The sequence below is a fragment of the Ictidomys tridecemlineatus genome, chromosome 5, assembly GCF_052094955.1.
Source record: "Ictidomys tridecemlineatus isolate mIctTri1 chromosome 5, mIctTri1.hap1, whole genome shotgun sequence".
Lineage (NCBI taxonomy): Eukaryota > Metazoa > Chordata > Mammalia > Rodentia > Sciuridae > Ictidomys > Ictidomys tridecemlineatus.
Window position 1 is genome coordinate 188424404 of NC_135481.1, and position 22400 is coordinate 188446803.

General features: G+C 47.2%; 1 protein-coding gene across 1 annotated transcript; it reads right to left on the reverse strand.

The window, feature by feature from the left end:
- Positions 1 to 4239: 4239 nt before the first annotated feature.
- On the reverse strand, positions 4240 to 22356 carry Rae1 (ribonucleic acid export 1). The gene is made up of 13 exons (XM_005327076.5): positions 22214 to 22356; positions 21854 to 21951; positions 19454 to 19550; positions 18823 to 18927; positions 16790 to 16882; positions 14097 to 14183; positions 13077 to 13163; positions 12900 to 12971; positions 11639 to 11746; positions 8106 to 8212; positions 7948 to 8023; positions 7212 to 7406; positions 4240 to 4667 (listed from the first exon to the last, which is right to left on the reverse strand). Exons 3-13 carry the CDS (start codon positions 19541 to 19543, stop codon positions 4581 to 4583), a joined length of 1107 nt encoding a protein of 368 aa, XP_005327133.1. The 5' UTR covers positions 19544 to 19550; positions 21854 to 21951; positions 22214 to 22356; the 3' UTR covers positions 4240 to 4580.
- Between the last annotated feature and the right edge of the window lie 44 nt (positions 22357 to 22400).

A 22400-nucleotide genomic window follows, 5' to 3' on the forward strand; every position in this document is an offset into this window, starting at 1 on the left:
TGGGCTCCTTGTGGTGCTGTGTGGACCTCAGCCACTAGAACCGTGAGCCAAATGATCCTCTTGTTTTGGTAAAGTGCCCAGTCTCAGGGATTGTTATAGTGACACAAAACACATTAAGCAGGGGAAATTCTCATTTTATTATACAGAACATCAACATTTCAACATGTAACCAACTGGTATAAAAATGGAGACTTTTACGCCAAGTTTTTGTACTAAGATCTGAGTCTGCTGTGCATTAGGCCAACCAACTCCGGTGCCTTCAAAGTTAAATCTCCTCTTAAATGACCCTGTTTGCCCTGAATGACCACGATGGCTTGGAACAGAGATCTGCATTTCCTACGGTTCCTCCCAAACCAGGTCACGAACAGTGCTCAGGGAAGCAAGTGTCCAGAGCCCCGGTGGGCTCCAGGCTCCAGTGTCCCCGAGGGGGACATTACGTATGAAATAGAGAAATCAGGAATCCGACTTCTGACAAATTGTCTCTTTCAATTTTCCAAGGAAGCCACCAAACATTCTACAAAGTATTAAGAATATGCTCTCAACAAGAAAAACAATCTTTCAATGGCATTTTTCAAATATCTTGTAGCTTGGTGACAACAGCAAACTGGCCAGGCACAGATGACTCTCACTGCCAGTGTCCTGGGACTGCACACCAGCACCTGCTCCAGTCCTGGCACCAGGCTCACTGGCGCCATCTGCTGGCTTGACCCAAACCACCTTCCACTAGGGGAATTCTTAAGGACAACCAAGCTAGGCGCCACCCCATCTGGCAGTTATGTTGGCAACAGCAGACATGGGCCAGCCATGGAGCCCCCCTCTGGGCCTCAACGCTGACTACAGACAGCAAACTTTTTTGACTGTCTTACAGCTGAGGCCACTGAGGCTCAGAGGTTCCAATCACACACTCCAGGTGGCACAGTGGTGAGGGGAGGGATTTGCTGCCAGACGTCCACTCCAGGAGCATATGCAAGTGCCGAATACCACATCATCAATGTCAGCCACCCCCCTGGTCGCCCCCTCTTTGGGAGGAATGCAAAGAAACAGTTCCGCTACCATTTGCAGGTGCGACTGAGGCCACGGGACCTCAAGAGTGCATCCTAAACCACCCAAACAATAGGCGGAGGAAAATCCCACCCACGGGTGTCAAGATCCATGACACAAAAGCAACAGAGGCACCACAGGCGGCCACAAAGCTGCCTCCAGTGGTGCTCCTCGGCAGGGTCTGGGCTCTGTTGTGGCTCTATTTTTTAGTTAAACTCCAGGTGCCACAACTATATTCACTTTGGAACTCACAGTGGACTGATTCCACCTGGAAAAGGCTGCCTGATGGCCCCGTGTTTGGGGCACATGTCAGCTCACTCCTGACAGAACCCCTCCTTCAAAGGAGACTCAAGATTTTGGTTAAACAAGGAAAAAAAGTTTCCTGAATCACTCCCAGAACTGGAGATGGGCTCCATCAAGTAGCTGAGACAGAATGATGTTGAATGACGTTGGCTGACAGACCTCTCCAGTGAGGTGACCCCAGGATGCTGTCAGCTGGCACATTTTCTCTTGTCCCAGGTCTCATCTTTGTTGTTTATTTTCATTGCATCAGTTCTTGTGTTTATGCCTGACTTTACACAAAGATCCTAGTTTTCCATGTTTTTTTTTCTATAAACTTGACATTTATTTTACATTTTAAAAAAGTTAATTGTCTTAGTTTATTTGTGTTGGTAAAAGAATACCACCAATTGGGCAATTTATAAGGAAACTTCTCAGAGTTTGGAGGTGAGGAAGAGAATTTCAAGGTGCTAGCACCTTGCTGCTTTGTCAGGCAAGGGCCCGATTGCACGCTGCAGGCAGGGAACACACTCCTCCTATTAGGAGCCATTCTCCTGGGACACCAGCACTGACCCACTTGCCAGGGCAGAGCCTCCTGACCTAGTAGTCACTTCTTCACACTTTGTTTCCTTGGGGACTAAAATTTTCAACACTTTGTTTTTTAGGGTGAATTTAAGAAAAGTAAGTGAAAAACAGGGAGGAGGTGGCTGAACGTGCACGCCTGGGAAAGCTATCATTAACTCTCCACACTCCACATGGGCAGGTGTGTGCTCTGCTCCCCCAGAGGCTCCTCTGGCATGAAGCGTGGGGCTGGGAGGCAGGGGTCAGCTGGCCCCTGGCTCCCAGACTTTCAGGTGCATGTGCCCACAGGGCACGATGGGTGGGCTTTCAGGCAGGCTTCACAAGGCCACATGCCCCTGCCACTGTCCCCCACCTACGCCTCCAGACCTGCAACACTACCTCGCCCAGCACCGTCTCGCCTGCAGCTCTGGGGACCAGCCCGTGCTGACCAGCTGCCAAGGCAGTGGTGCTGCAAACCAGGGGTGAGAGGAAAGCTTGGCAGCAAGAATGGGAGAGGTGAGTCCACATTACACAAGCCCAGGGTGTCTCTGTCACATCTCTCCCCCTTCTTCTATGCTGTGAATTTTTTTAATAAAAATGTTTGAAAACATGAAATGAAAGAACTCGTCTTTTGCACGAGGCTCGGGGCTCCATAGGTGCAGCTGTTCTCAACGGGGTCATGGGTGAAGGTTCAGTGGTGGAACAACTCCTGACCTTTACCACAGCAGCCAAGGGCACCTGGCCCCTTCCATAAGTATCATACTTACCCGGCAGCTACTCAAGCAACGTTCAGTACAGGTGCCTACAGGGACGAGAAAGCTCCTCGAAGAGTCCAGGTGCATTTTAGGAAATGTGTAAGCAAATACTTTAAGAAGCTTCATGATTTCAACAAACACTGGCTCGTCACACTTTATGTTCCAGATTCTGGGTGGCAGAGACATGAGCCCTGGTGTCTAAACTAGGATTCCCACCTGTGGGCACCCAGCTCCTTCACTCTGGGTTTCTGGCAGCCCAAGTCCAATCCTGGGTTTAAGCAAATGTTTCAAACCTGCCAATTAGAAAAACTATCCCCCTTTTGATGATGTGCACGGCCCAATCCTGGAAAATGACCACTTAACAGATTCATGACTTGGACTTGTCATTTTCAACCACAGCCAGTCACTGGCTCCTTAAAGAATGATGAAACTTAAAAAGAATGATGCACCAAGTTAAAGCTGACAAGTCCCAAGTAAAGCTGGCCATGGAGATGATCAAGCTTGGTTCTCTCCACACAATCTCTGCTTCCTGCTCCATCTTCACATATATATAGGGCCATAAAACCACAGGGCTGATTCACACAGGGAAGAATTAGCTCTGAATAGTTAACTTGAGAATAACAGGTTTCTTTTGATACCTGGGAATGAACCCAGGGGCCTTAACCACTGAGACACATTCCCAGCCCTTTTTAATATTTTATTTAGAGCCAGGTTCTTGCTGGGTTGCTTAGAGTCTCGGTAAGTTGCTGAGGCTGGCTTTGAACTTGTGACCCTCCTGCCTCAGCCTCCTGAGCTGTTGGGATTATAGGCATGGCCACCATGCCCTGTGTGCCTACTTTTTTACTCACTAAAAAATAAAATTTGCAGGCTGAAAAACAGGGGCCAAGAGTTAACAGGTCTAATTTATTCATGATCTACAAAGAATTTAAAGCATGGATTACAGGCAAACTCTTTTGGCAGCAAACTTTATTTCTACTGCTGCTTCTGAACAGGTAAATCCATCTTGGAACAGTACTGATGTCAGATCTCCACAGTCAGCAACCCCAAAGCAACATTGCATTCGCAGTGCTTGGAACCATAGGGTACAACAGCCTTAAACAACAAACACCGAGTTTCATTTTGGATACTTACCAGTCAGGGCATTTCCAGAGTGAAAGAGTAACCCTCAACATAACCACCACTGGGGGATAAGTTCAGAGCAATTCCCACGGAGGGGACCTGGTTTTAACCTGAAGACCACACAAATGCCACCCATCTGGGCCTTACAAGGCAGCCCCCCAAAGTCCTGTCTCTTAGGAAGAGGACAGTTCCCACTTCAGAATGGCCAGGAAACTACCCAGTAGAGCCGGGGAGCACTGGGAATGCTAAAGGGAAGCAAAAGGAAAACCATTCCACTCTGCTTGCCAACACATGGAGGGACTAGGACATGCCACAGGGCAGGGGTGATCACAGCTCGGGATTCATTCTCTAAGGTGCGAGATTTCTGCATTTCCCAAGATGGGTGAAAATAACTCACAGCCCAGTGTTGATGCTGAGCAGGATAATCACTGCTGAGGACTCAGGGCAGGCAGGACAGGGGAGAAGGACAGAAAGAGCTAGCGGCAACCTTCAAAATATTTTATTACAAAATACAATACAGAGTTGATACTTGGTTTCCCCAAATTCTCTAACACATATGCTGCTGAAGGAAGCACAGTAAAATACCTGGCACTGCCCACAAGACTCTAACTTCTATAATAATTTTGTTCCCCTTAGAGTTATAAGAAAACTCTGCAGCAAGTAGTGGAACAGAGGCGGCAAGTTGCCGTGGACAGCCGGGCTGCCTGCTCAGCAGTGACCTGTTTCCTCCAGGGGTTGGAATCCACGTCCATGGCCGAGGTGCCCATAGCTGGGGCCCTCAGAGCAGAGAGAAAACAACTCTGGACAACCAGAAGTCTCAGGTTGCTACTTCTTATTCCTGGGCTTTAGCTCTTCAGCTGCATTACGCAGGAAAATGTAATTTTTCTTTTGGGGATTATAAAACTCGTGTCCCTAAAGAGGAAAAAAACACAAGGTTCTTCTTACTAAAAGAAAGCAGTCAACTTCTGTGACCCTTTTTATATGCTGGTTCCTGTGCTAAGTGCTAGAAGCAAAACCTCCCTGGAACAGAACAAACCAAGGTAGAGAGAAGGAGAAGTCACGTGTTAAAAGCTTTAGTCCTCAGAGAGAAGGCTAAGGGCCTGGTTCAGGTCCTTCCGCAGCGTCCCACATAACTACGGGCAATACCACTGTACCCTCGAGTCAAGATAGCTCTGACCTAAGGGAGGGTGCAGCTGGCCCTGGGCAGCTGAGAAAAGCAGGGGTCCCAGGGTTGTGTGCCTGTTGGGGTGGGGGAGACACACTGCCTGGGGCTTGGAATGCGAGACGAGCACTTTGAACATCACCCCACAGGAAGGAATGGCAGCTGCCAGACTGTCAAGAGGTCAGGGACAGCAGATCCAACCTTTAGATAGAGCCAAGCGGGAGGGCAAGGCAGGCGACTATGAAGAAAGCACGTGAGCACAGGCCTGGGAGAGACAGGTGGTCACAACTCACAATCTCTGCCACTTGTGCTGCAATGACATCCCAACAGGTATGCTTAGAAAGTTCTGGATGTTCACCATAACATAAAATGAAGCTTTCTGAATGGCTACAGTCAAGCAGCAAGCTAATATTAATAGTGCTTGAGCTAAGAACTACAGAAAACTCCTGAGGTGGTGTTTTTATAACTTGACTGTGACCTATGCAACCCACTGTGAGCTGACATTAACTGCCTGGACGAATTGCATCACAGTTTTTAAGGAGCACTCAAAGCAGATAAGCCTTCTCACTTTACTACTTTTTTAAATGTTTGTACGGCGTGCAGAGCCCTGAGTGTGGCTTAAGGAGCAGCTGTGATGCAGCTGCTGGGCTAGGCACGGGAGACTCAGAGCAGAGCCCATGGCCAGGGCTAGGGGTCTTCAGACCCCAACTTCAGCCAGGTGGAGCAGCCAGTCCACATTCTTGCAAAGCTGAAGCTGTGGTTAGAGGGATGGCGGTGTGTCCACAACATGGAACATTACTTGGCATGGGAAATGAAAGAATTAGTGATGTGACATGTGCCAACAGCACAGTGCATTTCAAAACCTTGAAGCTGGGTAAAAGAAGCCGGGAGAAAAGAGTGCGTGGTGTGTGACTCTTATTACAAGAAATCCTAGAATGTGCATGTGGGTCTACAGTGACAGAAAGCAGATCCAGAGCTCTGTGTGCAGGGGGGAGGAGTCAGCACACAGGTGGAGACCTTGGGGGAAGATGGCATACTCATTATCTTGACAGGTGGTTTCAGAGGCATTTACAGACGTCGAAACTGATCAAACTGTGCACTTTAAACAAATGCTGCGTGCTCCACTTCAATCACACCAATAAGGTTACTTTAAAAAAAAAAAAAAAGCCCAAAGAGGGGACACACACAGGCTAGCCATGTGAAGAGACAGAACCTGTCACTGCCCAGCTCTTCTGAGGAGGCAAAACTAAGGTGACCTCAGGAGCACCAGTGGGTGCAGCTGGCCGGGCTGAGATCAGTGCTGTGGGGAGAGAGGTTAGCAGCCATGTGGGAACCAAGGAGCCTCAGGTGCACAAGGCCAGGGCTGGGGCCTCGGGCATGCAGGAGCACCTCAAGAACCTGGCCGAGGCGGGAAGAAGGCTGGCAAAACAGGCCCAATCAGCGGTAGGAAGAGGGACACAGCAGCAAAGAGCGCAGCAGAGAGGCCGAGGGAGGAGCATGTGCACCACTGTGCCCGACATAGAAAGCAGCTTCTGGTGGACAAGGAAGGAGTCCAGGAAGGGATAGAAAGGAACAGAATGGGGAACGTGGAGGCAAGTGGCGAGGGTGGAGGGAGCTGGAGATGGGTAAGGGAGATGGAGGCTGGTGACCTCCCTGCCAGGAGCAAGGGTCAGGTGGCAAAGGGCTCAAAAGCTGCTCTGCAGCAGAGAGGTGAGAGGCGAGAGGGGAGAGGCGAGGCGAGAGGTAAGGGAGACAGAACCATGAGCTGCGGGGCTGCGCTCTCCAAAGCCGACAGGAGCAGGCAGGGAGGCCAGCATGCCACCGCTCCTTCCCCTGTGGGACGCAGCCCTGGCCTGCGATTCACCACCAAACTTGATGCCTGGAAAGGCAGGTGGAACCCTAACAGCTCCTGACTTCTCTTGCCAAGGAGCAAACCACCAGGGCCGTCCAGGTGACAGCTCCATGCCCTGGCCTATGACCCTTCCAGAAACCACAGGAACCACCCCAGCTCCCAGACACCAGCCTCCTGCATGCCCAGGCCTCTATGCTTAAGGAGAGGGCAGCTGGCGACGGCCTACACTGGCGGAGCACCTCTGGGTGGGTCTGACTAAAGCCTCCACTGCACCCACACTGCCTTAAAGGCAGGCCTACGAGTTCCCCTGACAGGGAGGTGACAGGATCTTCCCAAGGGGACAACAGCAACTCTGGAGAACAAAGTCACAGCTCAAGTGCAGGCCTTGGTCAAAGCCTGCCTCTGTTGCCTTACAGCACGGGGAGCAGGCGGGCACCCTCACCTTGGACCAATCATAGCTGGAAGCGTAAGCAAATATGTTCCCGTTGTGGTTGAAGCAGCAGGCGGATATTGGCTGATCTAACTGCTCGGAAGTCTTCAGCTTTGTTCTGGCGTCTTTGTCCCAGAAGCTGAACCTCCCATCGGATCCCACGGTTGCCAGGGTGCCATGAACAGGATGGAATGCGATTCCATTTACCTGCAGAAGACGACACACAGTGAGAGCAGAGGCAGGCGCAGGGAGAAGCAGGTCCGTGCCAGCACCTGCTTCCTGCAGGAATAAGAAGGCAGAAGACGTCCCTCACTCCCAAAGTCTCCTGAACCAACTGCTAGCACAGAGCTAAACCCTGCCCGGCTCCAGGGCACAGAACTGACGTGTGCATCCACTAGGAGCACCACAGGGCGCATCTCAGGAAAGTGCCTTTCTTCTTTATCAGTGAAGAGCAATTTGTTATTGGCTGTGTGTGTGAAAACTGTTGACCAGCACCCTCTCATGAAGAAGGTATGAGACACTTCCCCAAATGTCTCAAGCCTGCATTTCAAAACAGACTAAGAACAAATCAGACTATACGTTCATAAAAACAGAAAACTGAAACCAATGCAGAAGCCATTTACCCCCAGAGAACACATAAGAGGCTCCTCAGTGCTCTTGGGATGTGTCCTTTCTGACCCTGTAATCACTGGTGAGCCCACTACAGGTCTGGATTCTACATGTCAAAGTTAAGTTTCTAGAGACATACCGCATAGATGTCCTGTGGAGCTGAAGTATTGGTTCCATTGGATCGATGACATTTAAAGGTGAAGTTATCTTTGGCACTGAAAAACAAAGGCACATGTAAGTCTTCCCTTTAAAAAATAAATCTTGAGTGAAATTTCCAGTTGACTGAATTCCACTTACGGATTTGGGGGGTTGATGTAATGAATAGCAACTCTCCCCTCGATGCTCCCCAGGGCAAAGCCAGTCGGCTTGTTCTGTTTGTCTTTAAAAATAGCCACACAACGATGCTAAAGTTTGGGGAAAAAAAAAAAGTACATTACCACTATGTAAATGTAAGACAATCACCAGAAACCTCACTCTGCCATGATGAAGGCATTCCTGCACCGTTAGCACTGCTTTCTAACTTCTAAACTGCCACGCGATTCTGTGACCCAACTGTACAACTAACTGCAACTGTCCCTTCTCCCTCTGCCACCCTGGGAAGCCATATTCTCCCCAGTGGAGCACACTGGGGATGCTGGCCGATGCAGGCACTGGCCCTGCTGGGCTGGCAGGTGCTCCCTTGGATCAGCAGCCATCACCAGCTAGGCCAGTGCCCCACAGCCGTGTATGTACTGCTATGACCTGTGTTTGTGTGGCTCCTCTTCTCCAGCTGGGCAGCAGTGCTGGCCAGGTCCACCTCAGGGGACAACAGGGTGGAGACAGCAGACAGGACAGCATTTGATATATAAACTGAACATGCTACACAGTGACACAGCATTCTATTCTTTATCTCAATGAACTTGACCATTTTAGGCTATTATCAAAAAATGAGAAATGCTGGTCCGGGTGTGAGGTAAAGGCACCCCATGCACTGCTGCAGGGAACATAAACTAACACAGCCACTATGGAAGGCAGACGGAGGCCGCTTAAAAACAAAGACTGTAACTATCACGTGCTCCAGCTATACCGCTGCTGCGATCTATCCAAGAGAAATGACGTCCACATGCAGAACCATCCCAGAGCTGCCACATTTCCTGCAGCACTACTACTAGTGGCCGAGACAAGAATCGGCCGCAGTGCCTATCACCCAAGGAATGAAGAAAACATAGCATGTGAAAAGTAGTCAACCATGAAGAACAAAATCACGACAGAAGGACTCGAGGACAGCATGGTAAATGAAATGAGCCAGACGTAGGAAGACAAGCATCATATCCTTTAATAAGGCAGGTGGGCATGATCAAAGCATAGCATGTGCATGTATGGAAACATCACAGTGAAACGCATTAATGTGAACAATTAATATGTTAATAATTATGGTTTTTCATCAAGCAGATCCCACAGAAGCTGCCAGGAGAGATGTAGTTCCCAGAGGCTGAGGGGAGGGGGAACCCTGATGTGTATGCACTGCTACGAGCGTTAGAAGGCAGAAGCTGGGGTGTGCTACTACGCAGCAGGTGACCACAGAGGCCACTGTGCTGCATCTCAGGAAGCCAGGGAGATGCTGGAGGATCTTACGTAAAGGAACAATGTGTGAAGACAGCACATCCTCCAGGCTCATCATGCTGTCACCACGGCAGTTCGCCCTCCTTCTCCGGTGGCTGAAGAGTACTCACAGCATGCACACCGCGTTTCCTGCAGCCACTCACTTGGCTGGTGACTATGGCAGTGAACATTACAGCTTGAATCCTGGCCTCAGGGTTGTAGGTGAGCACTCAGGGGCCAGACCACCAGGTTCTGCAGTGCTGACTCCACCGTGGTTTCTCCACCCTGCAGCCTTGCAGGAGTGCACGGGGCTCCACGTCTCCAGGTCCTTGCTGACTCATCTTTTCACATTTTGGTAACTGTGGTCCCAAAGGTGTGAGGGGATGCCTCACAGTGCTCTTACTTGCATTTCCCAGTGAGAAGCCATAGTGGTCACCTTTCCCATACTCGCTGACCACGTGCATGTCTTTTCTGGAGCAATGTCCACTTAAGACTCAGTCCAAACCGGGGCAATTTTTTTTTTTTTTTTTTTTGCTTCGAGTTGCATGAGTTCCTCACACATTCTGGAACGTTACCCTGGACAGATACGTAACCGGCAGACGTCTTCTCCCACTGGTAGGTGCCTTCTTACACGATTGCTTCTTTTGCTGCACAGAAGCTTTCTGATTTGTAGATGTTCATTTTTTTTTTTTTGCTTTTGTTCCCTATATTTTTGGTGTAACACACCCAAGAAATTACTGCCAAGCCAATGTCATAAAGTTTTGATCTAAGTGCTAAGAAGACTTGGATCAAATATGGTGGTAGAAGGGAGAGAAAAGAACAGATTCTACATAGTTCCCAGGTGGAAGTAAGGGAGCCTGGTGATAAATGAGATAGGAGAGGAGAAAAGGAAGGAGGGTGAATCAAGAATGACTTCTAGTTCCATCTCAGACAACCAAGCAAATGAAGTCCCACCTAATGAGATGTGGAACAAGTGCATCAGGAAGAACAGGAAGGAGTGGTGGAAGGGGCAGGTCCAGACCTGCCAGTGTTTACATGTATACACACGCACCATGGCACTGAGGGCCACAGCTAAGGAGAATCCCAGAGAGGAAAATATTTGAAAAGCAATGCAGAAAGGGGTCCTGGGTTTGGAGAGGGTGCTGCTGGATGGGGACCTCTGGGAGAAACAAGGGAGCTACCGGAGTGTGGGTGTCGTTGTCGGGAGCATAGTAGCAGGGTCTGCTGGGGACCCACATCTCTAGCCTGCAAGCATGACTGTGGACAGTGACGAATGGGAGATGAGTCTGGCTTGGAAGGCGGTCGCACAGGCAGAAGAGGGGGGATCTCAACATTCAGCAAAGAGCCAACAAGGAAGAGGCTGGCAGCACAGAGCCAAGGCCCAGTGGCTCATGAGCAGACCTAAGCAGGGGTCACACCAGAGTTTCAGTTAAGTCATCAGTTAAGTTTGGAAGGGGCAAACACAGGCCATGCTACACACCTGACCACGAAAGGAAACAAGTGTGCAGGTGAGCTGTAGGACAGGGGTCAGGGAGATCTGTGTGGAGGGACGCACAGGCTTGGGCACCCTTTGGTGAAGAACTAAGAGCCAGAAGCTACCGGACAGTGAAAATAGATCATCTTTCCTGCTAAGCTGCAGGGCAAGGGGTGCTACCATAGAACTGGCCTAAGAACCCCACCTGACAGGGGAGGCAGGGAAGAATGAAGGTTCACAGACTCGCAAATCCAGCAGGAGGAAGACAAGGACCCTCCTTTATTCTCTGAACAGGAGAATTCAATCACTGAGACAAAGGCTAAAGGGAGCCTAAGGAGAGCAAAGCAGGCCCAGTAGTCCTGTGGCCAGTGGGAAGATGAAGCCGCTGCATACAGTGTGGCTGCCCCTACTTTGGAAAGGCTGGCAGTTACTTCTAGGGATTTAAGGAGACACAGTCTTTGGTGAGTACAAAAGCTGGAGGGGCCCTTGCAACCACGCACGCACGATGAAGGCAGAGCTGAGGCTGGAAGTGATGAACTGCCCGGGAGCCAACCCAGCAGGTGTGTGGTTTATTCAGCAGCACTTGGCCACCCACAGAAGACAGGTGAGGGGCTCACCAACGGATGGGTGGCTTTTACTCACCAAACATCTGTTTCCTTAAACTTACTCCCTAGGTAACTTCCAGGCTTTTAAAGTAGATACAGTTTTCCTCTATGCAGCACCATCCTGCACACAGCAGTGCTCAACACGTGCTTCCTCACGGGCTTCCGCTTACCTGGTGCTTCAGTGGAGATTCTATCCTCCTGAATTCAGAGGGCTGGTTCTCTAACTGATACACGATCAGGCCCCTCTCTGCAGTCGCCACCACGGCCATTGGGTAGATCTAGGGAATGGAGGGAAACAGACACTGAACAGGAAGGAGCGGGCTTTTCTAGTCACAAAAACTTCAACTTCTTAAAAGTTTAACTATTCAATGGCATCAATGTTTCACAAAAACCTAGAGAAACTATCTGTAGGCAGAACATTCATATATATTTAAGCCTCGTTTTTAAAACCGTAAAATATGTGAACATTTAGGAAATATTCTGAGGAACTGAGAAGAAATGAAAATCACCTACACCAGGCCTTCAAAAGCTCACAGCTAACACCACGGCACACTCAACTCCAGTCTTCTGAGCCTTGTGTGTCTACACTGTGCTGTGAAACCCGTGTCCTCCACTCAAGCTGTGCTTTATGAGCATCGGTGAGGAACTCACATTTATCCGAGAACATCACAGTGGCTGCCTCGTGTTCCCTCAAACATGCCACAGCTCAGGGGGTGTGGTTAACTATGCCCACCATGTAGGTCCACCGGTCACTTTTGATGTTTCACTACATTATGTCAAGGGAAGACCATTTGTACCCATCATTTTTCTCATGATAAATTCCTAAAAAGTGGAATTTCTGGGACACTTGGTATAAAACTTTGGCTCTTGACTAACAGATGAAAAAGCACCTCGGTTTCCATCTCAGAGACAGGACTGTGAAAACTGGAATCACATCACAAAATAACCACAAGTTTTGCTACCATTTCACAACAAATTCACAGTAGGATGGCACATACCTAGCTGCATATGTTTAAAAAGTGACCATCAGTATTTAGGAGTTCTGAACAAATGCAACCCCTAAACCAATTTAGGTGACTAGGGTAATTTGAACTATATCCCTCCCTGTATCTATTAATAAAGGAGAATTTTTCAATTACCTACTAATTGCAGGATGCCAGAAGGAAAAAAATGCTTTTTTTTTTTTTTGGTGGTGGTGAGGTACCAGGGTTTGAACTCAGAGGCACTCGACCACTGAGCCATATCCCCAACCTCATTTTGTATTTTCTTTAGAGACAGGGTCTCAATGAGTTGCTTAGCGCCTCGCTATTCCTGAGGCTGGCTTTGAACTCAAGATCCACCTGTCTCAGCCTCCTGAGCTGCTGAGATTACAGGTGTGAGCCACTGTGCCCAGTGCTATTTTGCTATTTTAAAGAAAATAAAATTCCTTACCACATCGGCACAGTAACACCTCTCAGGGAGCTGCAAGACCATCATGGGAGTTGATGACCGGGTATCCCAAAACTAAAAGCCAAAAGGAGCACTGTGTGAGTGTTCAAGCTGAAATCTACCCAGGGAAGAATTAGGTCTGCCATACCGGGGCCATACCCTCCCTCTTGCATACTGCACCTTCAGAGTCTTATCCCAGCTCCCGGTCATCACGCAGCTATAGTTTGGAGCTTTGATCCAATGTATGGTCTTAACAGGTGCATCATGCTTTCAACAAGACAAAAAACAAGCAGATCAATGTAACATAACAATGTGCTCAACACTTCTAGAGATTCGCAGAAAAGGAACTAATTATCAAAGAATATTTCAGTGTTTCCCCAGGACCAAAAGTAGTCCATCTGACACAAGAGCATATACCCACCTTCCATTTTACAAACTTCAATTTGACTCACTGATAACTAAGAGTGACAGCATGGCCCTCCTTGGGGAGATATGCAGAAATGGCTAGTGAGAACCACGCCAGTTTTACACATGTACCAAGGAGAGATGGAGAGGCCCCAGCATGTGGCACTGGGACTTCAGTACACGATGCTGTCCTGAAAACATCGCGATTGCCAAGAGGCTCTGTGAATGCCCCTAGGCAGGCCCTGAAGCTGCAGGTTGCCTGCCTTCATGACTACTGCTGCCCTTTCCTGGCATTCTTCATGGGAGAACCTGCCTGCTACAAAAGCTAGACATGCTACAAAAGCTCTGTGGGCATGTGGAGGTGTCCCGCTTACTTGAGGCAGTATTTCCAGACCCTGAAGACAGTGCCTGGCACATGGCCACTCAGTAAACACCTGAAGAACAAGCGAGCCAACGCAGCTGGTGAAAGACAAGTCACACACAGGTGTGGGGAGGCCACATGGCCATGCTGAGGAACACTTCTAGCCCTTGTCTTTATAGGTTTTAATGCCACTAACTCCTGATGGCACCACCCACACATACAGGGAAGACACATGCAAAAGGCTCTAGGAAAATACTACGAACAAGAAAAAATGGCCAAAAAACATTATTTTTATGCTAAGAACTTTCTAGTACACTTAAATCTGATTGACTTTGTACACTCTCGTTGTTCTTTTCTATAGCAGGGAATTATTACAATCATCACAACCCTGGGCAGCAGTCCTATCCTGCTGATTTGCAAAGGGCTTATGTTACCTGTGCAATCTGTATTGCCTGGTTACTATTGAGGTCCCACATTTTGGCAGTTTTATCACATGATGCTGTAAATACTTTGCTCCCATCCTAAAATAAAATGGAGAAAAATTAAATCTATGTAAATTCAGATAGTAGGTTGAACATTTGTTTTCCAATTTTTATTTTTCCAATTATTTGGGGGCCACCATACTGCAAGCCACAGTATCATAAACAAAACACACTTTCAGCTCTAACTTTATATTTTATTGACCTAAGAAATAATATATAAATAGAATATTTTAAAAATCCACCAAATAACACTTAAAAGTTATATAATGAAAACTAAATCTCATCCCTCAAAGGCAACTTTGGTCTACTTTTAAAATCTTTTCTATTTGAGAAATTTAAGCCTTCAGAAAAATTACAATAATAATACAAAGTGTTCCAGCATAGGGGTGCACGCCTGGAACCCCAGCAACTTACAAAGCTGAGGTAGGAGGACCACAAGTTTGAGGCCAGCCTGGCAACTTAGTGAGACCCTGTCTCAAAATTAAAAACAAAAACAAAAACAAGGGGAAGGGATACAGCTCAGTGGTCCCCAATGCCAGAAAAATAAATAAATGTAAACATTTCACCAAGATTCACCAACTGTAAACATATGCCACACTTACTCCGCCTGCCCCCACCCAGAGCATGTACACACACACACACACACACACACACACACACACACACACAGTTAGCTTGTTCAGCTCTATGTCTAATGGCACTCCAAAGTATGTGTGATAAAACTACACTAATTTATAAGAATCGCTGGTATAAAGTGCAAACTAGCTCAAAACATCAGCAGTCACTGACTAATGATAAACTAAGAAACAGAAGCCATGGAGCAGGCCTACCCTAGCACTGCTTAAAAGAGCTACGTGCATCTGTGGTGAATGCATGAGGCTGGGCTCAATTAAAGTGCACTCACAGGAGCAGGCAAGGCCTGATCAGGCTCACGGCCAAAGTCTGCTAACCCCTGGCCTAGGCTATTTCACTTCTGGTGTCAAAGCCCACAGACTTTCCACTCTTCCTTGGCAAAAATTTCTCCCCTTTGAAGCCACCACTTCTCCATCTGAAAAAGAGGTGAAGCCTGTCCCTCATTCCATGAATGAATTTACAGTGGTGACACCATAAACCTTAGATGCAGAGCAATCTGATGACTAGACAGGAACACCTCACACACGGATCCCAGCTCAGCAATGAAGAGGAGGAAGTGATGCCCCCACCTGGATGACCTCCGAAGCAGCAGACTGAGGGAGAGGCTAGACTTAGTTTCCAGTCTGTACAATCCCATGTATATGACATTCTTAGAAAGCAAAACATATGGGGACAGAAAATAGATCAGTGGTTTTCAGGAGCTGAGAGCTGGGAAGGATCTGACCACAGAAGGGCAGGAGGGCATCTGGGGCTAAGGGATTGTTCCTCAACTGAACGTGGTCTTTGTTCCTCAAAACAATGCTAGACCTCAAAGGTTCAGTTTTACTATATACCTAATAAGTAAATGTCTGAAAATAACCTAATAAATCTGGTCAGAAAAGACAGGAACAAAGCCTGGAAAGGGCCTGGAGGCCTGGCTTCCTTAGCGTCATGTACACGTGCCTCTTGCTTCTGCTGGGTTCAGGAACCAGGCAGCAGGGGCAGGAGAACGGGCAAGTGCCAACCTGCTGCCGAGGTGGCCAGCCCTCCACAGCAGCAGCTCCTCCAGAGCTCAGCTGTCCCTCCCAGGGAACAGCACAGGTGCCTTGCCTCCCATCTGTTGCCTTGCCAATGGTCCCTTCATCACTACGCTCTCCTCAAATATGAAAAGAGGGAAAAAAGAAAAATAAGAAAAAAAATATGAAAAATAAGAAAAAAGAAAAGCTCAGAATAAATGTGTGCAAGTGCTTATATTCAGGATCTTAGGAGGAGAAAGAAGTTTAAAACTGATACAATTCAAATATCTAATAACAGAAAGTATTCTTTTTTCCCCTCTAGGTATTTCTGGAATAATAAAATTTCTGATTTTAAAACATACACTTAGGGCTGGGGTTATGGCTCAGGGGTACAGTGCTCGCCTGGCACGTGTGAGGCACTGGGCTCGATCCTCAGCACCACATAAAGATAAAGGTATTTTGTCCGCTTACAACTAAAAAAATATATTAAAATAAAAAAACCCCATAAGCTTATGGTGTATTTAGATACAGGAAAGGTTTCAAGAAATGATATAATTTCTTGCTCCAGGTAACATTTCAACAAAACAGCCAGGCGCGGTGGCACACACTGTAATCACAGTGGCTCTAGAGGCTGAGGCAGGAGGATCATGAGTTCAAAGCCAGCCTCAGAAATGGTGAGGCCCTAAACAACTCAGTGAGACCCTGTCTTTAAATAAAATGCAAAACAGGGCTGGGGATGTGGTTCAGTGGTTAAGTGCCCCCGAGTTCAATCCCTTATACCCCCTCCCAAACAAAACAAACATATCAACAAAATAAATGGCTTTAATGCAAGCAAAGCTTCCAGAGAGAGTATCTAACTGAAGCTAACATTAAGAGTGGCAATGAATTACTATTCACTGTTCAGTGCCATCAAGCATATCAGATGCGGGACACTTGACTTGTGTTTGTGTTATAAACTATTGTGTGTCACACAGCACTCTATGTAGAAGAGAATATGGGAGATGGATTGGAACATACATCACTCCAGCAGACGTCTAACACGGGTCCAGTGTGCATCTGCTGGGCTTTTGGAATGGTCTGCCCACTGTCCTGAACTTCCCAGCAGCGAACCTGTAAGAACAAGACCAATTAAAGCAGTAGAAGCACTGTTATCCAGGAATGATGGGGTACGATTTTTTAATTAATTAATTTGTTCTAATTTGCAAAGAGATTGGTTAATAGTTCATAGTGTCTTTCTTTCTTTTTTTTTTTGGGGGGGGGGAGGTGCTGGGAATTGAACCCAGGGCCTTGTGCATGCAAGGCAAGCATTCAACCTACTGAGCTATATCTGCAGCCCCCTATAATTTATACAAACTCCTCTATTAGTCTAATCATGTAACTTTTAAGAACAAAGCCATCAAAATGCATATAGAAGGAGCTATTTTCCTACTTCTAAGCTATTAAAATATACAAATCCTATTGCTTACATCTAAAACTGCAAGTAATTTCCTCATCACATATATGAGATATCTTTTAAAGAAGAAGTAGAGGCCCACTCTTGTAATCCCAGCTACTTGGGAGGGTGAGGCAGAAGAAAAGAAAGCTCAAGGTCAACCCTAGGCAACTTAGTGAGACCTTGTCTCAAAATAAAAAGGGGTGGGATATAGCTGAGTGGTACAGAGGCTGTGGTCCAATACCCAGTTTTACAAAACTAAATACATAATGTATAAATAAGAATAGACTATCAATCATAACTATTTTGAAAATCAAAACTTAAGTAGAAATTTACCTTTCTACTCTGAATGCTTTAACTTTTACCTCACTTTTCTGTTTATAAAAGTAATGCAATTTACTTGGAGATGTCATAAATATGACTCCTAGTTCACAATTGGGATGTAGCTCAGGGATAGAGTGCTTGCCTAGCATGTATGAGGTCTTGGGTTCAATCTCTAAGCACCACAAAAAAAACAACCAATCAAAAAGCACACCACTCTTTACAAAAACTACATATAAACTTGCCCAACCTTGACTTCTCTCCTCCCTAGTCCTTCCCTCATCCCCCACCTGCCCCATCTCCACGCTGTAAGCCAGTTTGCTCTTCCAGAAACCTTGAAAGTGGTATTCCATCCGTTGAGCACATAATTGTCACCACTGCTGAAGGCAAAACCTTTCACATCTTCACTGGCACAAAGTCAATCTTTAATGAGGTACTGTCAGGCAGCAGTGACACAGCCCTGAGCTCCCTGTGCACCCTGGCTGACCACTCGTGGAAAACAGGCCAGTTGTTCTGCTTCCTAAGCCTCAGCATTCTGACTCATAACATGGACACAATAAGCACACAGAGCTTCTCTATGTAAGGACTAATTCCTTATCAGATTTCCTTCTCAAGTCCTAGGACAATCAATGGGACTTAAGGATCTCTGAGAAATACTGCCAATTACTACCCAGAATGTACCAATTTGCATACTACTAGCAGTACAAGAAAGGCTGAAGCTTACCCTTGCCAGTACTATTAGTCTTTAAAATGTTTTGTTGGGTAGAAAAAAAGAATTTATCATGTAAATCTGTCTCTTAGTGATATAAATGTGGCTAAATGGTTTCAGTTTACTCCTTTTGTGAAGACCCTCTTCATATCCTGTGCTTACTTTTCTACTAACTTTTATCATTCTTTTTTGGACATTATAATTAATCTTTCTTTCTGTACACAATGGATAATTATGTCTCTGCAGGATTGGTGCTATCATCTAAAGTTGAACACAGACCTGAAGCACTTTCAGGACACCAAGAAAGAAACTGTGTGCATCAACGTGGGTAACATTCTTCTCAGTGAATGGTACTCTTGGCTTGGGAATATGCTTTAACATACTGGACTAGAGTAGGAAATTTTGAGCAATGCATAATGATATCTCCATTCAGAAGGCTTCACAGTTTCTATGCCAGTTTCTTGAAAAAGACCATGTATATAAGTCTTAGTTCTGATCCACTCACTTGGTACAGATTGGAGTTAAGGAAAAGCCAATTTTATCCATACCAAGATAGGATTAGAGAAGATGCACTTAAGAAGCACTCACATCATTAGCCCACGATCCTGCAATAAGAAAGTTCCCCGGTAAGGTTGGTGGGCTAAAAGACAGACAGCCGATGCTATCATCAGGAGAAGATGTTACTTCAATATCCTGGGGAGGGAAAGTCAATATTAAAATGTACACATCATCACAATGTCAAAACTGCTTTCTTTCTCACTGAACTTGCCATGGTGGACTTTCCTTGTCTCAAGAACTTAGACCTTCCCTTACTTTGATCAAATAAGCCAAGGAAAGTACTAAGCCCTCTGGGACTATAAACAGCACACTAAATGAAAGACCCCAAACCTTTTCTACATGGTGGCCCCCAGTTCACTCTTGCTCCAAGTGATCCTTCACATCTATTACCTACCTCCCACCCCACAGAAATGCTGATCCAACAGTCCTCAGCTTGGCCCTGAGAATCTGTACTTCTCACAGGCACCTGGGTGATTATAAAGACCTGACAAGTCAAGAGGAACCGGACACTAGGCCAGGATTCAGGTATTTCTGGGCTCCAAGGTTCAGGAAAACTGGGCTAGACAAAATTCCAGAGCTTTCATTCCAAAGGAGTATCCCCAGCCATTTGTTTCTCCTGAGGTCACAGATGTAGGAAACCCTGTGAGGCCTCATGCAGTACCTTCATAGGGTTGTGATTGTCTGTGGTTGTGCTGCCAAACATGCTGGTCCCGCCAGTTCCAAAACCTGAGGTTGTTCCGAACAGACTCATTTTGTGTCTAAACAATAAAATGCAACATGTTAAGGATAGGTCCTTTCTTAAGCAATAAAATCCACTAAGAGGCAATATATAAAGATCTTAAGTCACAGAAAGAAAATAGTGGATTCATGCCAGGCTCCTCTCTTCAGAAGAGATCTAAAAATGCAATAAGTGGACTAAGCTTTATGAGGGGCACAGGGGCACACACCTATAATCCCAATGGCTCGGGATGCTGAGGCAGAAAGACTGCAAATTTAAAGGCAGCCTCAGCAAAAGGCAAGGTCTTACACAACTGAGTGAAACCCTGTCCCTAAATAAAATATGTGGCTCAGTGCCTCTTAGTTCAATCCCCAGTAACCCCCCCCCCCAACAAAAAAACCCTTCTATTTGAGAACAGTTTAAGATTTAGAGAAAACCAAAAAGACAGGAAAATTTCCATATGCCTCACATCCAGTTTCCCCTATTCTTGGTATCTGATAGAGTATGACACATTTGTCACCACTAATGAACCAATACTGACATGGTACACCAGGACAGTTTTCAGTTACCAGCTAGGATATAAATCTGCTCATTTAAATAGTCAGAGACACTAAGCTCCACACCAGAGATACACAACAGAAAGGACAGAAGATCCCCACGTTTCAGTTCCCCATCTGGGGGGAGTTCACTTTCTTCCCAGTGCTGTGCTCTGGTCAGGTCAACATCTGCATGAAGTCACCTAGAAAAACAACCAGTCCTAGAAGGGACTCAACAACTATATTTAGTGGTTTTTAAAAAGTAATCTACTTTGGTCCACTTGAATTCCAAAAGGTTTGGCATTAGGTCACAGACATATACCTAGAAGAATCTCCACTGAGTTTTTTCCAGGGCATAACTAGCAGGCCCACCAGAGTCTGAATAGAACCTCTGCCACTCAGATTAAGCTGGAACCTTAATCTCACCAGGCCTCATTTTTCTCACTGCAAACAGAGAAAAAATATTGTATATTCTCCAGGTCTGCAAGATGGATCAAATCAGAATTTGCAGAAAGTGTAGTGCCTAGCACATACTAAGTACAATAAGCAGTTTTTCCTTCTTTTTCTTCCTTTCTAAGGAGAAAGTCTATGCATAATTTCCTAAAGATTTCACATACTTTGATACTATGTTTTCAATTGGTTAGCAAATCTTTACATTCAGAAGTCTACCACATCAGTCATCTCTCCAAAAGAAGCCTAACGGCTGAGTGACATACTGATTAATGAGGGCAATATCCTTAAACAGGATAACAGAGAATGGAGAAACTGCAAGGAACTTGGGGAAGGCATCTGAGTTCCCTGGCTTAATGAAAAAATAAAGTGAAAACATAATAGGTCAGAGCAACAGCTATGGGCATATCGACATTTCCGAAGGCAACCTTGTGAAAGGACATGGTGTTTACCAACTGCATCTCTGCTCCAAGATGTAGAGATGCACTTGAAGCATCAGTTAGCTGCAGGATCAAACAAGCGAAGGAATCACAGGGCTTCTGTAACCAGGGTCTGGGAACAGTTTTGTGGTTTTGGGCAAGTTCTTTAGTCCTGACTTTTTCAACTGTACATAAAGACACTGATATCTATTTCAGAGTAATAAGTTAAGGTCAAGCACATCATACTTGAAACACAACAGGCTGTTAACAAATGTTGTTTCTGACCCCACCCCACCCCCCAACAGTCAGGTTGCCATCAGGGATGGACTTACAGGACTCTAGGTAATAGTCACTCAACCACTTATCACCTAGTACGAGCCACATGCTGTGCTGGGCAATGGGAACCCAAGAAGTTGAGAGGGCAGGTACCCAACGTGTCAATCTCTTCCCTGCTGAACCCCAGCCACAGATCTGCTGGCTGCTTCTGCCCTGAACACAGGGTGCATCCTACCAGTGGTTCTTCAGACCCCAACGAATGGCTCACCCTCTCCCCAGCCCCCAGTTGCCTCCCTTTGAATCTTCATGTTCTAGTCCAAAAGCTGCTTCCTCAGACCGTTTTGAGGTGATGGAAATGTTCCCAATTTCGTCAAAATGTACTCTTTAGCTGAGAAATTCACGTTCTGTAAGTTGGACTTCCATGAAGCTGTCAGCCCTGTTCTTTTTAAAAATCATCCCCTCGGCGGCTTCCCTAATTTAACATTTCCAACTTTCTGCCACACCCCCTTGTTTTAGTGGCGGCGCCCGGTAGCGATTTGCGTTTTCTGGTTTTTGGTCCGTCCCGAGCTCCAGGAGCGCACGCAGCTGCCTGGGTCCTTCCCCGGGGAGTGCAAACGCACACGCTGGGGGAAACGCGCGGCAGGGAAGACCAAGGAACAGACCTGCTTCCGACAGCGGCAAGGGCGACGAAGCAACCTGCGAGGGAGGCCTATGTGCAGAGGACCGGTCAGGAGAGCTTCTGCTAAGAGGCGACGTGTGCCTGATGGAAGGAAAAGGCGACAACGCTGTCATTAACCCCGGGAGACCCTCCCCGGGGCCTCAGTTTCCCTACAAGGGCAACGACGAGACCAGGCCCTAGGCGACCCCCGAGGACCCCTCCGGCCCGGCCGAGCTTCGCAGAGCCTCTGCCCAAGCTCGGCCAACAGGCGGCTCGCGCCGCGGCCTTGCAGCCAGGCGCACCCCTCAGGGGACTCCGGCCTCCGCGGGCTGCGAGGCGCTGCAACGGACGGCTCGGGGCCTACCTGAGAGTCGCCGCGGCGAGCAGCCGGGGGCGGGCAGCGGGTGGACCCGAGGAGCCTGCAGACCTGCTCTGGCGCGGAGGAGCACTGGCGAGGTAGCCCGGGCAGAAACACAGGGAGCCCGATTGGTGGTAGAAACAGCCCCAATTACCGCGGAAAGACAGCGCATGCGTTCCGGAGACACTTCCGG

What these genes read in the sequence shown, in the direction of transcription:
- Rae1 (XM_005327076.5), bottom strand. Translation starts at nt 19,543, where the DNA reads ATGAGTCTGTTCGGAACAACCTCAGGTTTTGGAACTGGCGGGACCAGC. An exon ending in ACAATCACAACCCTATGAAG is followed by an intron (nt 18,928 to 19,453) that starts GTACTGCATGAG and finishes TTCCCTCCCCAG; the next exon opens with GATATTGAAGTAACATCTTC. An exon ending in GGTGTTACTGTGCCGATGTG is followed by an intron (nt 11,747 to 12,899) that starts GTAAGGAATTTT and finishes TCCATTCCCTAG; the next exon opens with ATCTACCCAATGGCCGTGGT.